Source organism: Bos indicus, chromosome 3 (assembly GCF_029378745.1).
Source record: "Bos indicus isolate NIAB-ARS_2022 breed Sahiwal x Tharparkar chromosome 3, NIAB-ARS_B.indTharparkar_mat_pri_1.0, whole genome shotgun sequence".
Classification (NCBI taxonomy): domain Eukaryota; kingdom Metazoa; phylum Chordata; class Mammalia; order Artiodactyla; family Bovidae; genus Bos; species Bos indicus.
Window position 1 is genome coordinate 27,583,238 of NC_091762.1, and position 15,585 is coordinate 27,598,822.

Genomic DNA, 15,585 nt, shown 5'->3' on the forward strand with positions numbered 1-15,585 from the left:
TTCTTTACCACTGTGCCACCTAAGAAGCCCCGATCAGGCCTATACTAGCTTCTGATTTCATCTTCTTGCCACAAGCAAGAAGTTGTGTCCGACTCTTTTGCAACCCCATGGACTATAGTCTGCCAGGCTCTGCACATTCCACAACTCTCTGTATGTTCATCTCACGACATTCATCCATAGGAGAAGGGACCAAGGGTAGCTTTCTTGAGCATCTGTAAACGACCAAGATTCTGCATCTTTCAGAGTGTGTAAGTGAAAGAGAGAAGGTAGAGAGGGGAAGGCCATTTGCCATGCCAAGACTACAGGCAAATGTTTGTAGAAGCATAATGAAGGGTCCTTTCCAGTGTAGGACTTCTCTCAATTCTATTAGACCAGTTTTTGCTGAACATCCACTTTAGGCCAAGTTCTGTGCAGCCAATGTTGTCAGGAGGTTGACAGCAGACCAATAAACTGGAAATTAAAATTATAGCCATCTAGTGCTAAATACAGGCTTCCCAGATGGTATAGTGGGAAAAAATCCACCTGCCAATGCAGGAGATCCAAGAGACATTGGTTCAATCCCTGGGTCGGGAAGATCCCAGGAGTAGGAAATGGCAACCCACTCCAGGATTCTTGCCTGGAAATTCCATGGATAGAGGAACCTGGCAGACTATAGTCCACGGGGTTTCAAAAGAGCTGGACACGACAGAGTGACTGAGCACACATGCGTGCACAGTACTAACTATAGGTTTGCACAGGATGGTGTGGGTGCAAAGAAAATGGAAGCTGCCTCTAGTTTGGAGGCCTTCCTGGAAGCCTGGTGTGTCAGAGTTGTAACTTAAAAGGCTAGCAGAAGTTAGCTGGAAAGAGAAGGGCATGAAGATTGTTCTAGAAAGAGAAAACCTAACCTGAAGAGCACAAGCAGAGAGATACAATTATTTCTACTTTGTTGGAGCAGATGTTAACCTTAGAGGAGGATGGTGAGGTGGGAGAACAAACAGTGAGAGGTCTTGAAAGAAAAGGAAGAAGAATGTCAAAAACAAGGTCAACAGTTAGTGGCTGAATGAGATAAGGTCCCCAGATGTCCATAGTTTGGTAACTAGAACCAGAGTGACGTGTTTGGGGAAAACAGTGGGCGTTAAGTCAGGCAGCAGTGGGTTTAAAGAGAACGGGAGATGAGCGAGTAAACTCAGACGCAAGCAACTTCTCTGGGAAGCTTGGCTGGAGAACAAGAACAAGGACAGCAACACATTTATTTCAAAAGGACACACGGATTCAATGCTGAGAGGAAAAAAGCCAGTGGAAAAGGAGGAAGGCAGAGAGCAAAACCCCCCAGGCAAGTGCTTCCCAGCCAGGAGGAGTCGTGGAAATCCAGAAACCTGCTCAGGAGCTGGCCTTGGTGTTTCAGAAGGGACGGAAGATGGGTGCAGATGCAGATAAAGGCGCAGAGTTCCTGCCTGACGCCTGTCTTCTTTCTAGAGCAAGAGACAAGGCAGTGTACTGACGGTGAGGTGAGATGAGGAGGGCAGGGGACTTCCGGGTAACAGACCTTGGCAGAAGCTTCTCTAACAGATGAGGGGCTGTTTGGGTCTCCAGAGGTTTGTGTAAAGGTTCCGGGCTTCCTGAGTGGTGCCAGTGCTAAAGAATCTGCCTGCAAATGCAGAGGATGTAAGCGATGTGGGTTTGTTCTCTGGGTTGGGAAGATCTTCTGGAAAAGGAAATGGCAACCCACTCCAGTATTCTTGAAAATTCCATGGACAGAGGAGCTCGCCCGGTGGGCTACAGTCCATGGGGTCACAAAGAGTTGGACATGCCTGAGCACTCATGCATGCATGGTAGACAGGCAAAGTTTCCAGGCAGTATCAACACTCCACTGTGTGTCCATGAGGCTGTGGATTAACAGTGGGCTGGGTTGTAAGAGGTTGTCTAATACCCCTCAGCTCTCCAGGGGTAACAGTAGAGAGGTTAAGATTAGAGTTTGCTGGGCTTCCCTGGTGGCTCAGTGGTAAAGAATTTGCCTGCCAGTGCAGGAGACTCTAGTTCAATCAATCCCTGATCCAGGAAGATCCTACATGCCACAGAGCAACTAAGTCCATGCACCACAACTATTGAGCCTACAGTCTAGAGCCTGAAAACCACAGCTACTGACCCCACGTGCCTCAAATACTGAAGTCCATGCATCTAGAGCCTGTGCTCCACAACAAGAGAATCCACTGCAATGAGAAGTCCACACACCACAATGAAGAGTTGCTGCTGCTGCTAAGTCACTTCAGTTGTGTCCGACTCTGTGCGACCCCATAGACGGCGACCCACCAGGCTCCCCCGTCCCTGGGATTCTCCAGGCAAGAACACTGGAGTGGGTTGCCATTTCCTTCTCCAATGCATGAAAGGGAAAAGTGAAAGTGAAGTCGCTCAGTCGTGTCTGACTCTTCATGACCCCATGGTCTGCAGCCTACCAGGCTCCTCTGTCCATGGGATTTTCCAGGCAAGAGTACTGGAGTGGGGTGCCATTGCCTTCTCCAATGAAGAGTAACCCCCTGCAACTAGAGAAAAGCCTGCATAGCAGTGAAGACCCAGCACAGTCAAAATAAATAAATAAAAAGAAAAATTAGAGTTTGCTGGCACCATCTGGAGAAGAGAGAGGAAGGGGGTCAGTGGTGGGCCATGTTTTCAAGCCTGGGCAGAGAAAGGATGAAGTCAGTTTGGGAGATTAAAGGATATTGCACAAGTTCACCGGCCAGATGTCTGACCAGGAATAGCAGGAAAAAGTAATACAAGGGCTAACTAGATAGAAAACTGCAGTCAGAATGGTTGGGAAATAGTCATTTCAAATAGTTAAGGTCTCAGAATGTGTTAAGGACTAAGGCTAACTTCCCAGATCTTCCAACTCCATTGATGTGAGTCCACAAAACTTGAATGTCAGTGACATAATGGTGACTCAATAGGAAGGCTTCTGCAGGTGGCTCAGAGGGAAAGAATCTGCCTGCAGTGCAGGAGACACAGGAGACGTGGGTTCAATCTGTGGGTCAGAAAGATCCCCTGGAGGAGGAAATAGCTGTCTACTCCAGTATATATCTGCATACATATTTTGTTTCTCATGTTAATAAACTAATGGAAGATTTATGACAATATTGACACTGTTATATAATTTGTAATTGATAAAAACTTGAGAGAAAGTGTGTGTATGTGTGGGGGGAGGTGGTGCCTCTTGGAAACAGTTCTCCATTGGGAATCTCTTCTACAAATTATGCCACCATTTGGTGGTAGAATCTTCTCACTGGTGAGGACAAGTTCAGACACTCCTTAGAAGACACCTATAATTTCTCACTCATTATTCCTCTAAACCAGCAGTCCGCAGCATGGTTGACATGAGGGGACCAGTTTCGTGGAAGACAATTTTTCCACAGACTTGGGGTGGAGAGGGGATGGTTTCAGGATAATTCAAGCACACTGCATTTATTGTCCACTTTATTTCTATTATTATTACATCAGCTCCTCCTCAGCTCATCAGGCACTCGGTCCCACAGGTGGCGGACCCCTGGTCTAAACCACAACCCAGAAACCCCAGCTGCTTCCCTTCGCTCGTCCTGACCATGGCTTAGCGAGGTATAACAAGAAGATTCTAATTCAGGGTGCAGAAAAGCAGGGAATGGGGCCGGAAGCAGCTTTACAGGGAGCAATCTTGGTGAAAGAAAGAGGCTCCACCACAAGTAGAGACCAGTCGCTAGCCCAAACTCAGAATCCCTTTGATGGCTCTCAGACTTCAGGAAGCAAGCTAAGACACCAATTGCAACCTCAAAGCAGCCTTGTCATTACATTTATTTCATGGCAAAGCTTTGAAGCAAACTGAAGATGGATCAAAGCTCATTCAGTCCAAGCTTTTTTTTCCCCTTTGTGTACCACACAGCTTGCGGGATTTCCCTGACCAGGGATTGACCCCCAGCAGTGAAAGCGCCAAGTCCAAACTACTGAACTACCAGGGAATTCCCCCATTCCGTCCAAATTTGACCTCGGATACCTGTTTAAGTTTCATTCACTTTCTCTGCTGATCAGGTCAATGCACGAAGGTGTGTCTCTTTTTCTAAAGAGAAACATTTTGTTTCTAAAGAGATCATTGGTGGATGCGACAGAGCAAAAGCAAAAATGAAGTATAATAATTTAACCAGGCCCAGGATGCTAGGTGTCTGTGGTTGAACTAGATTATCTAGTTCAACCCCTGCATTGTACTGACTGGAAAAGTTATGCCACACTCATTAGCACGCAGATTCAATCACTGTAAGCAGCGTTTACACAGAAGCAGTCATCAGACTTGGCACTTCCAAGGTTTGGCCATCCGTTTGCTGTAGACCTCCTGCCCTCCAGGGTGTGTCTACACGCCCACATGAGTGTCCACCCCCCCAGGTGCAACGTCAGGCGTGTTGTGGGCCCACATCATTTGCTACTATTAATAGCTCAAGTCTGTGAACAGTTTACTGTTTCAAATATAAATTATTGCCAATTCAAGTGTATTCCTTAAAACAACATCAATCTGACTCACTTGTATTCCCGCATACTTTCCTGAAAGAGGCAGGGGGTGTTAGAAATAGCGTGACAGGAATGCCACACGGGGCTGACCACACCCACGAGCAAGTGGCCCGTGCAAATGTCGTCCACAAGGAGTGCCACTGGGGGAAAAGGCTGAGAACGGCTTTCTAAACAACAGGAAGTCAGACTTTAAATTCTGGAATTGCCTTAACTCCAATAATCAGTTTTAAAAAGTGGTGGTGTGGGACTCCCCTGGTGGTCCAGCGGTTAAGAATCTGCCTTCCGATGCAGTGGATGTGGGTTCAATCCCTGGTCAGGAAACTAAGATCCCATAAGTTTCAGGGCGATGAAACTCATGTGCCACAACTGGAGAAGCCTGTGTGCCACAACGAACTCTCAGAATAACCCCTCCCCCTCAAAAAAAAAAGTGGTGGTCATGGGACAGACACTGTTTCTATCTTTCAGCGGTTAACAATTTAAAGGACTGGAAACTTAAATTCAGTGATCCATACAGATAAGACATCACATTCCCTATCTTTTTAGACTAATTCTTCCATGCCCCAAATGCTTGGACCCCACAGGATATCTGCAATTCATATATATAGCAGAAGCTATAGTAACAGCAGCCCTGCAGAGGCGAGGCTGGTGAGGCACTGCAGTGTAAAAGATACTTTATAAGGCTTAGCTCCTTTGAGGCTTCCCTGGTGGCTCAGATGCAAAGAATCCGCCTGCAATGCAAGAGACCCAGGTTCGATCCCTGGGTCAGGAAGGTCCCCTGGAGGAGGAATTGGCAACCTACTGCAGTATTCTTGCCTGGGAAGTCCCACAGACAAAGGAGTCTGGTGGGCCCGAGTCCATGGAGTCACAGAGTTGGACACAACTGAGTGACTAACAAACACGCATACAGATCCTTAGAGCCTCTGGATAATCCTTTAAGGTGGATGCTCTGGTAATCCTCATTTTACAGAGGAGAAAACAAGTTCAGAAAGTGTAAGTAATTTACCCAAGGTCTGGGAGTTGGCAAGTCACAGGAATCCACACCCAGGCAGTGTCCTTGTTCACAACCACTGCACTACTCTGCCTCCCCAAGGACAAGGCGACTGGGAATGAAACCCATGCTGACTGCTTGAATGGGGTTCCCTGCGCTGGAAGTCCTCTCTGCTTGTTAAAACTCGACTCATTTAGCATGTGCTGCTAAGGCTTTGTCTTCACTCTGCGGAAGACCTCTCCCATCAGAGCTCACAGTGCTCTCTTCCCCTCCAGCACCCTGTTCAAATCTCTGTGTAGCACTTGCGATGTTAAACATTTGCCTGTCTGCATGGGGAACTTCCTCCTTTTAGCTTTGGGCTTATGTGCAAAATCTGCAGGTGAGACAGGGCCACCCTTAAAGACACCCAAACACAAAACGTCTCTCGCACTGAGCAGGCCACATCCAGATCTGTGTTTTGGGCTGTGTGTGTTTATGGTGATATAGAGGGTTTAGCAGAGGAAACGTAGTTTGGTGCATAACAGAGTAGGTTGAAACCTCAGCACCTTCATTAACTCTGTGACTTTGGACACGTTGAATTCACATGAGCCTCTGCTCCTTTCTGTGCATGGATCATACAGTTGTTGCTTACATGACACACAGTAGGGCCTCAACCTGCCAGCACCTTAAACACTCATCTCGCATTATCTTCAATGAGGCCTGAAGATACTTCTAACCACATACATGCAATGATCCTATGTGAATGTCAAGAGGGAATAAAGATATCCAAGGCACTGTTCTTCCTTCTGGAAACTTCTACAGAATACAATGATATAGTTAAGTCACCACCAAGATAACAAAAGGAAAGGTGTCAGGAGCTAAGATACAATTGATGGCCAAATAAATATTATCAGTGATGATTATGATGGGAAGTCATAGAAAGGCACAAATGTTTTGTGTTGTAATCTTTCATGAGAAGGTGGACTCAGAGCTGAGTTTGAAGGATGAGTATGAGCCAGAAAAATGAAGAAGAGGGGGATGTCTCCCTGAGTGGTGGAGGGAGAGCTTCAGCCCAAGACCTTTTTGGGCCACAGTTCTTCTAGGGCAGGACTGTCAGACCCAACCACCCGTAGGGGCAGAATAGTGGGCACACCTGGGAGAGGGAGGGCTGGGGAGGGGGACTGTCAGGCTCAGCAGCGCCACAGCCTCCAGCAGGACAGACGCTCAACTCCAGGCCATGGCTGCCAGGCAAAAAACCAGGACCTGGTTTCAACACCTGCATTGCACTGACTGGAAAAGTGATGCCACAGATAGTTTGATTTATTGTTATTATTATTCCAGAGAGAAAGGAAGTCTGACTTTGTATGCAAAATCTCACTATTTGGAAATGCTCGTAACAAAATTGAAAAATCTGAAAAATTCTCTGTGGGCCAAAGAAAACGCATGCACAGGCTGGAGTCAACAGAGAGCTTTTGTTTAGAATTTCTGTGATTGAAGATGCAGGGAAGCAGGTAGAAAGATAAGTATTATTTGAATGCCAGGCTAAAATATTTGAACTTTTTTCTTTCAGAACACACAGGACCATGGGGAAATGCCAGGTTACACACTTTCTCCAAAGGGAGAAATCACTTTATTTGCTATAATTTTTATTATCATAAGTTTTTTCCCTATTTATCTCTCTTAATGGATTTGGCTAAGAAATCAACTTGATTTATCACTATAATAATGAATTCTACTTTGTTAACTTATAAAGGCATGAAAACACTAGACTAATCTCTAACTCTTAATGTTTTAGTTTCAAGGGTGGTGCTGTCTTAGCAGCTTCATCTGTAAACAGAAAGGCTTAAATTAGATAATATTTATGGTTCCTTCAAGTTCTAATATCCTAAGAGCCTATGACTCTACAAAGAAGAAATTAATTGGTTCTTCATCCATGTGTACTAAAAATATAGTCAATTAGTTCAGTCACTCAGTTGTGTCTGATTTTGCGACCCCATGGACTGTAGCATACCAGGTTTCCCTCTCCATCACCTTTATATTTTAATTTAGCAGTTTTACAGTTTTCAAAAAGCTGTCTTATTCACTCTTTTTCAAAGACCCCCACTAAGATCCTGTGATCACTCCCATTTTACAGAGAAAAAACTGAGGCTTAGACAGGTTAAGTGCTTTGTTCATGACCACCCAGACATCAGGCTTCCCAGGTGGCGCTAGTGGTAAAGAACCTGCCTGCCAATACAGGAGACTAAGAGACAAGGGTTCCATCTCTGGATTGGGAAGATCCCCTGGAGGAGGGCTCGGCAACCCACTCCAGTATTCTTGCCTAGAGAATCCCATGGACAGAGGAACCTGGAGGGCTATAGTCCATGGGGTCGCAGAGACCCCACTGAAGTGATTTAGCATACCTGTATGCACCCAGGCATCAGTGGGGAGCCAGAGTTCCAGCCAAGTTGTAACTCTTTGTTCCACATTATATACCCAAGGTACCTCTTGCACTGGAATCTCAAAGACAGGACTGAAATATGGTAAATCCCTGAATACTCTTATGATGGTATTGGGTGATGGTCTTGGGGCATTTTCTATGTCTTTGGAATCAGCCTGAAATCCTTTCTGCATCCAGGTTGGTGGGGTAGGAGGAGTGGGAGAGAGCACGTGGAAGAGACTGGTATTTGTCCTTACCTTATTCAGCAGGCAATCTTCTAAGTCTCCTTCCATCCGGGATTCCACGGCTTCCTGGTCAATCCTGAGCAGAACAGCAGCGTCTCGGTTTGTCTGTCATTGGAGACCGTGCTTGTTGTGTGGCTTTCGGGCTGAGTTTCTCTGGAAATGTGTGTGTGGACCAGAGACTTACCCTCTCAATTCTTCATTCAAGTTCTTATTTCCAAATTGTGAGCATCCGTCTTTTATCTTTGGGAAATAAAAATCAGAAAAGAATTGAAGACGGAGAGTTGATGAAATTGAACTCGAGTCCAACCTAATTTTACTCTATTCAGCTCTACTGACAGACGCTTTGACCGAAGGGCAATTTTCCAAGTTGTATTTTCCACTCAAATACTCAAAGGTTCCATTCAAGATAGAAATGCCTGTAGGTGGCTTCTTCCCACCTGTTTATGCTCTTATCCTGACACTAGATGCCTCTGTGAGCTCGGTATCTTATATCTCCTTGTTCTAATCCTGTTGACAGTAAATAGTTTCCTTGCTCTCCCACCCAGAAAATCCTGCAAATGAATCTACCTTCCTTACAATAAACAAATAGGAAACTGCCAAACAACCAGCGGCACCATTATTATGTCTAAGACAAGTGATCAGGACACAACAATTCGCACGTGGAAACACACACACACAGGTGTAGACACACACAGACACAAGCACAGAGACACACACACGCACAAGCACACCCAGGAACGGCAGGACAAGAATCCTCCTGCTCACCTGCTGGCCTTCCCCCCAGAAAGCTAGCAGTAAAAATAAAGTCAGTGCAAACAGGCCCCTCAGGAGTTGAGGAAACACTCACATCTGGTTTTGCCAGCAAATCCGTGTTGGAAAACAGCTCAGGCAGCAAATTCCCAACCTGGCTGGCTGAGGCTAGTTTTATTACAGAAAAAAAAAAAAAAAAAGGCTTGATCTCTGAACTTGGTAAACACCAGAGTCAGCTATTGGATGATCTAAAGAAAATACAGTGCTTCGGGGAGCTCAGCTCTATTCGGAGCAATGTTCCAAAGGCGAGTGTCTGCCCAAACCCACCTCTGAGCGCTGTCTCTAAGTGCTCAGCAGCCATGCTGGACGCCTGGGCCACTCTATGTTCTGTAACCACAGCATTTGCATATATTTCCTGAACTTGGCATCATCTGAAAGCCACATCAGAGCTCAGGCTGCTCGCCAGGTGCTCCACCCACCTCACTAATCCCAGTGTTCTGTCCAGCTTCTACAGCTCACCTCTGGGAATCTGTGTGTGTGTGCGTGCATGCTAAGTCAATTCAGTAGGGTCCAACTCTTTGAGACCCCATGGACTGTAGCCCACCAGATTCCTCTGTCCATGGGATTCTCCAGGCATGAATACTGGAGTGGGTTGCCATGCCCTCCTCCAGGGGATCTTCCCAACCCAGGGATGGAACAGTTGTCTCTTAGTCTCCTGTATTGGCAGGTAGGTTCTTTACCATAGGGCCACCTGGGAAGCCCTGAGCAGGAACCTGTACACCGATATATTAATATTAATACATCTGGTAAAGCCAGCACTCCTCAATACTCCCTCGATTTTTCATTTTCTTCTATTTGTAATTTTAAATCTCCTGCTTTTGATAGCAAATGCTCCCAAATATTTCTGAATCTTCTTCCTTTACCTTCTCTTACTGCTGGCTAGTTGTTCCAAACTATCGGTTTTTCATAGGAGGAACAAGAGCCTCTCCCTCTGAGCTGCTTGCGATTCTGAGTTCTCTTTCCAATTCATTTTCAACTTCACCAAGGTTGTCCTGCTTTTCCTGGGTGTTTTTGCTCTTTTCCTTTCTGCTGCTTCACTGTAAGCATTAACATGGGCGTCCCTTTCCTCTGGTGGGGCCTTTCCTTCTAGTCTAAGGTTCCTCCAGATGCCCGTCATCAGATGCACAAACTTTCATTCTTTTGTGCATGAGGTGGTCCTACCTACTGCGATTGCTCAGTCCTACAGCTGATCAGACAGCTGAAAGTAGCATTCTTCTCTCATGCTAGGGTCCAGTGACACTGGCCTGGAGTGAGCAGTGAAAGCAATGAACAGGGCCAAGTGAGAAGCTAGGAAGTGCCGGGAGCCGGCGTATTGCATATTGAGTGCATATTGCATATTGAGTGCAGCACTTTCACAGCATAATCTTTCAGGATCTGGAATAGCTCAACTGGAATTCTATCACTGCCGGGAGCCAGCGTGAGGAACTCCTCCCGTGGCAAAGGTCATGAGGAAGGAGGCTTGGCATACGCAAAGGCGGGATCAAGCTTCAGGAGTCTCCCTGGAAATTCTTGAGCATCTACCCCCAAAACCAGAGTCTGCCTACTTTCTGCTTTGTGCTTTCACCTACACCTCAGACTTTACAGGGGGCTGTCCCCCACTACCTCTCTCTGAAAAAAGAGTTAGCTTACAGCTCCAGTTAATAATTCCTGCGTGTGACAGTGTTTCAACCTACAAACTCCTTTGGAAATCCTCTAGCCTGCCTGAATAGGTTTTTCCGGCCACATGTGATTGTTCAGAGCCTCCCAACTGTGAGAGGCAGGAGATGTTCTAAACTGTCTAAACACAGATTCCTTTGAGTAGTTAAAAGATTGATTAGAAATTGTATTGGTGAAGGGATTTTCACTTGTCGGGCCAATGTTTGCTGCTAAGTTTCCATATCCCTTACCTGCTGTGTCCCTGGCAGTGTATTGATTAATATAATTGGTGTAAGTAGTAGCTTTAATGTTTGTAACCTGGGACCCTTGAGTTAATTCTTTTTCTTGTTATAGCCCACCACACCTTTGCTCTGTAGGAATGCAACTTTATCTAATGCTTTTGGAGGGTGGCTCCTGACCAATCACCTTTAGAGAAAAATAAGTTTTCTGAAGAAAGGGTCTTAAAATATTAACAGGCCTCCAGGCCAGAAGATGATGCAAATCACCTAAGCTTTTGCATATGATAAGTTTGCAGGAAGAAAGCCTGGCTTGCTGCATGACTCTACCCCTTCCCCCATTATCCTCTATGCATAACTTAAGGTATAAAAACTACTTTGGAAAATAAAGTGCGGGCCTTGTTCACCGAAACTTGGTCTCCCCACGTCGTTCTTTCTCTCACCTTCTGGCTGAATTATTCAGCCTCTTTTCTCCACTGAATTTCCTCACTGAGCTCTCCTTATTTCAGCTTCTTTTCTTCACTGAATTTTCCTACTGAGCTATCCTTATTCTATTACTCTTTATATCCTTAATTAACGTTTAATTAAGCAGTTGTTTCCTGATCCTCGCCGACGCCGTCCCCGCTTCGAATTCCCTGGATCCACCGGGGCTGGACGCCGGCAAGGAAGAAGAAGGAACACGTACAGGGTGACTTATTAGACTGGATGCTGTACCCAGGAAATAGGGCGTTATATAAACACAGCCAGTTCCCTGCTTTGTGATATGGTTCCTTACGGGCAAAGGTTCTGAAATACAGGGCAGATCCCCAAACACAGACACTGAGAGGTTGACAAAGGCAAGCTTTTTTTCGTTGATAGAGATCTCTGGCTAATTGGATATGGGATCAGCAAATATTTATTGAACAACAGACTACCTGAGGCATTGTGCTGTGTCACTGAGAGGGATTCACTGCAGACTCATATTCTCCTCCTTCTTCAGGAAACAAATATCCTCGTTTCCTATGACTCACATCAAATGCAAGAATGAACATGTAGACCAGTGTTGGCTCAATTTCGGGTGTGAGGACCAAGAAGTCATCCTTTACAGGCAGTTTAACAAGGTATTCAAACTCTAAACCATCGATATGAGAAGCCCTGGGAGGATCATGTCACCTGGTTCACCAGCAAAGCTGTTTGCTTACAGATTTAGCCTTAGTGGCCAGAATTTTCATACCCAAAAGTGAAAGGGTTGGCTTGATCCAAATCAATGTTAAATATACAAATTTGTTAAAGTTCACCAAGGTTACAAATTCTGACTTATTCTTTCAAAGAGTTCTTTTAATCCTGGGGTGACTCAAACATGACAGTTCAGAGGACCAAATAGAGATAATTGTTTAAGCTGTTAGGAAGCTCGCAATAATGAACAGCAAGGCAGGGACTCTGTTCTGTGTCATATGGGTAGCCTGGTACCTAAGACATAACTGACCCTTAATACCTAGTGGTGAATATTTTGTTGCATTAAATGCTAAAGTGACCATTCTAATAAATAAAATAACTTTGAGATGCATAAAACAGCAATGATGACCTGTTACAAAATAGTATATACTCAGTGATCCCAGATTGGGCTAGAGGAAAGAAAAGGAAACTGTCTAGGCCTATGGATGTCATTCTGAATCTTTCTCATTCAAAAGGCCCAGTGTTGAAAGGCAATCCAGAAACTTATTTTGAACAGAGATCAGCTGTCGACATAATAAAACTCTCACTATGACTTGGATGATATTTTATTTTCAAGTTAAATAGTAAGGTATTTCCATGTTCATATTTCTCTACCTGGTAAACAGAGTTATATTTTCACCTGAAACTTTCCCTTAAGTCAGGGAAAGTAATAGTACTTAAGTACTACTCTATTGCCTCTGCTCAAAGTCATACGACGCTGGCCTATTTTTCAGTTGACATGACTGGAAAAACACTGGGAGTGAAGAAAACCTTTCAGGAAGAAGACATTTGGTTTCATCAGTTTGCTATCCCATGAGACTAGCTGGTTGACCTCAGTTTCTGTGATACCTAAGTGAGGAAGTGGCAGGAAATAGACGACGGGAGGAATTAATTATTCACAGTTCTTGGGTACACAGGGAACTGCTTTTCCTCCTACCCTCTTTGCTCATGACACGTGACAAATTTGTCTGTTTTTAGTTAAAGGAAACCCAAACAGAAGATCAAGACATAGAGATCAATAGAACAAAATAGAAAGTCCAGAAACTGACTCACACAAACATAGTCATTTGATCTTTGATAAAAATGTAAACACAGTTCAGTGGAGGGAAGATATTTCCACTAACGTGTGTTGGACCGGTTGGTCATCGACAGGAAAAGAAATAAACCTTGATATAAAGTTCATACCTTACATAAAGATTAACTCAAAATGGATCATAGGTCTAAATGAAAAGCATAAGCTAAATCCTTGTGATCTGGGGTTAGGCCAAGAGTTCTTAGGAATGGCACCAAATAGATGGTCTATGTAAAAAAATTGATAAATTAGACTTCATAAATTTAAAACCTTTTGTTCTTCCAAAGATACTGTCATGAGAATGAAGAGACAAGATATGGACTAGGGGGATATATTTGAAAACTACACACCCAACAAATGACTTGTATCCAGAATATGTAAAGCACTCTCAAATTCAATGATAAGAGAACAACACAACTTAAAAAAGAGTAAAGGACTTGAATAGACATTTCACAAAGAGGGTATAAGGATGGCAAATAAAAATGTGAAAAGACAGTATCATAAAACATTAGAGAAATGCAAATTAAAAACACGAATAGATACAATTATTTACATACTTTTTTGAACAATTAAAATGAAAAAGTTCTGTCAATGCCTAGTGCTGACAAGTATTTGAAGCAACTGAAACTCTCATACATTTCTGATGGGAATGGAAAATGGTTTGGTAATTGCTTATGAAGTTACAAATACATATTTGAGCCCCAGCAATTCCACTCCTAGGTACATAGCCTAAAGAAATAAAAACTTGGTTTACACAAAAACATGTACATGAATGTTCACAGCATTTTTACTTGTGATAGTCAAAATTTGGACCCCACTCCAAAGCTTATCAAGGGGTGAATTGATCCATACCATAGAATAATATACAACGATAAAAAGGAACAAACTATTGGTACCCACAACTTGGATCAATCTTAAATACACTGTGCTGAGTGAGAAAACCCAATTTCAAAAGTTACATATTGTATAATTCCATTAATTTAGCTTCTTGCAATGCAGGAGACCCGGGTTCAATCCCTAGGAAGATTCCTTGGAAGATCCCCTGGAGAAGGGAATGGCTACCCACTCCAGTGTTGTTTCCTGGAGAATCCCCATGGACAGAGGAGCTTGGCAGGCTACAGTCCATGGGGTTGCAAAGAGTCAGACACGACTGAGCTACTAATGCTTTCACTTTTCATTAATTTGGAAAAAATTCTTGAAAAGTTTCTTGAAAAAATTCTTGAAAAAAGATCAGGTTATACGGGTAGAAAACAAATTAGTGTTTGCCAGGGGTTTGAGGTGAGGTGAGGGCATGACTATCAACGGATGGTATGAGGGAGCTTTTAGGGATGGTCTGTTTTGTGTTCTGATTTTGGTGGGGTTTTCATATATCTGTATACACATTAAAATCCTAGAACTTTTCAGTAGAAAAAAAGTGTTACTATAGATTATTTTTAAAGTAAAGAAACCCAAGGACATTGATTATAATGAAAACATAATAGAGTTACTAGGTCCTCATAGGTAATATTTTCTGTTATTTTATTGGAAAATATAAGTACTGTGAAATCAAGTAGTGCCCTTAAAAAAATCTTTTTAGAGCAATTTTAGGTTCACAAAAAAACTGAGAGAAAGGTAAAGATTTCCCACATATTCCCTCCCCCGACATATACATAGCCTCCCCCATTATCAACATCTGCCACCAGAGTAGGACATTTGTCACAGCTGATGAACACACACTATCATGTCACTGTCACCCAACTCCTAGTTTACATTATGGTTGACATTGTTGTACATTTATGGGTTTGGACGAATGTATACATCATTGCAATATTGTACAAAGTATTTTCACTATTTTAAAAATAGTCTGTGTTCTGTCTCTTCATCCCTCCTCCATCACCCTTACCCCAACTCCTGGCAACTACTCTTCTTTTTTGCTGTCTCCATAGTTTTGCCCGTTCCAGAATGTCCTATCAGTTCAATTCAGTCGCTCAGTTGTGTCTGGCTCTTTGCAACCCCATTGACTGCAGCACGCCAGTCTTCCCTGTCCATCACCAGCTCACGGAGCTTACTCAAACTCATGTCCATCGAGTCAGTGATGCCATCCAACCATCTCATTCTCTGTCGACCCTGCTCCTCCTGCCTTCAATCTTGCCCAGCATTAGGGTTTTTTCTAGCGAGTCAGTTCTCTGCATCAGGTAGCCAAAGTACTGCAGCTTCAGCTTCAGCATCAGTCCTTCCAATGAATATTCAGGACTGATTTCCTTTAGGATAGACTGATTGGATCTCCTTGCAGTCCAAGGGACTCTCAAGAGTCTTCTCCAACACCACAGTTCAAAAGCATCAGTTCTTCAGTGCTCAGCTTTCTTTATAGTCCAACTCTCACATCTGCACATGACTACTGGAAAAACCGTATCTTTGAATAGATGAACCTTTGTTGGCAAAGTAGTGTCTGCTTTTTAATATGCTGTCTACGTTGATCATAGCTTTCTTCCAAAGAGCAAGCATCTTTTAATGTCATGGTTGCA

General features: G+C 43.9%; 1 protein-coding gene across 3 annotated transcripts in view; it reads right to left on the minus strand.

Moving 5' to 3' along the window:
* Positions 1 to 9,273, minus strand: part of MAB21L3 (mab-21 like 3) — a 28,558-nt gene extending 19,285 nt beyond the window's left edge. For 2 of the 3 annotated variants that reach the window (XM_070785859.1, XM_019956740.2), the window contains exons 1-2: positions 8,982 to 9,205; positions 8,147 to 8,374 (exon numbers count right to left, since the gene is read on the minus strand). In XM_070785859.1, coding sequence (XP_070641960.1) covers positions 8,147 to 8,182 — 36 coding nt within the window. In that variant the 5' untranslated portion in view covers positions 8,183 to 8,374; positions 8,982 to 9,205. The other variant, XM_070785857.1, reaches the window with a different exon arrangement.
* Positions 9,274 to 15,585: the final 6,312 nt, after the last annotated feature.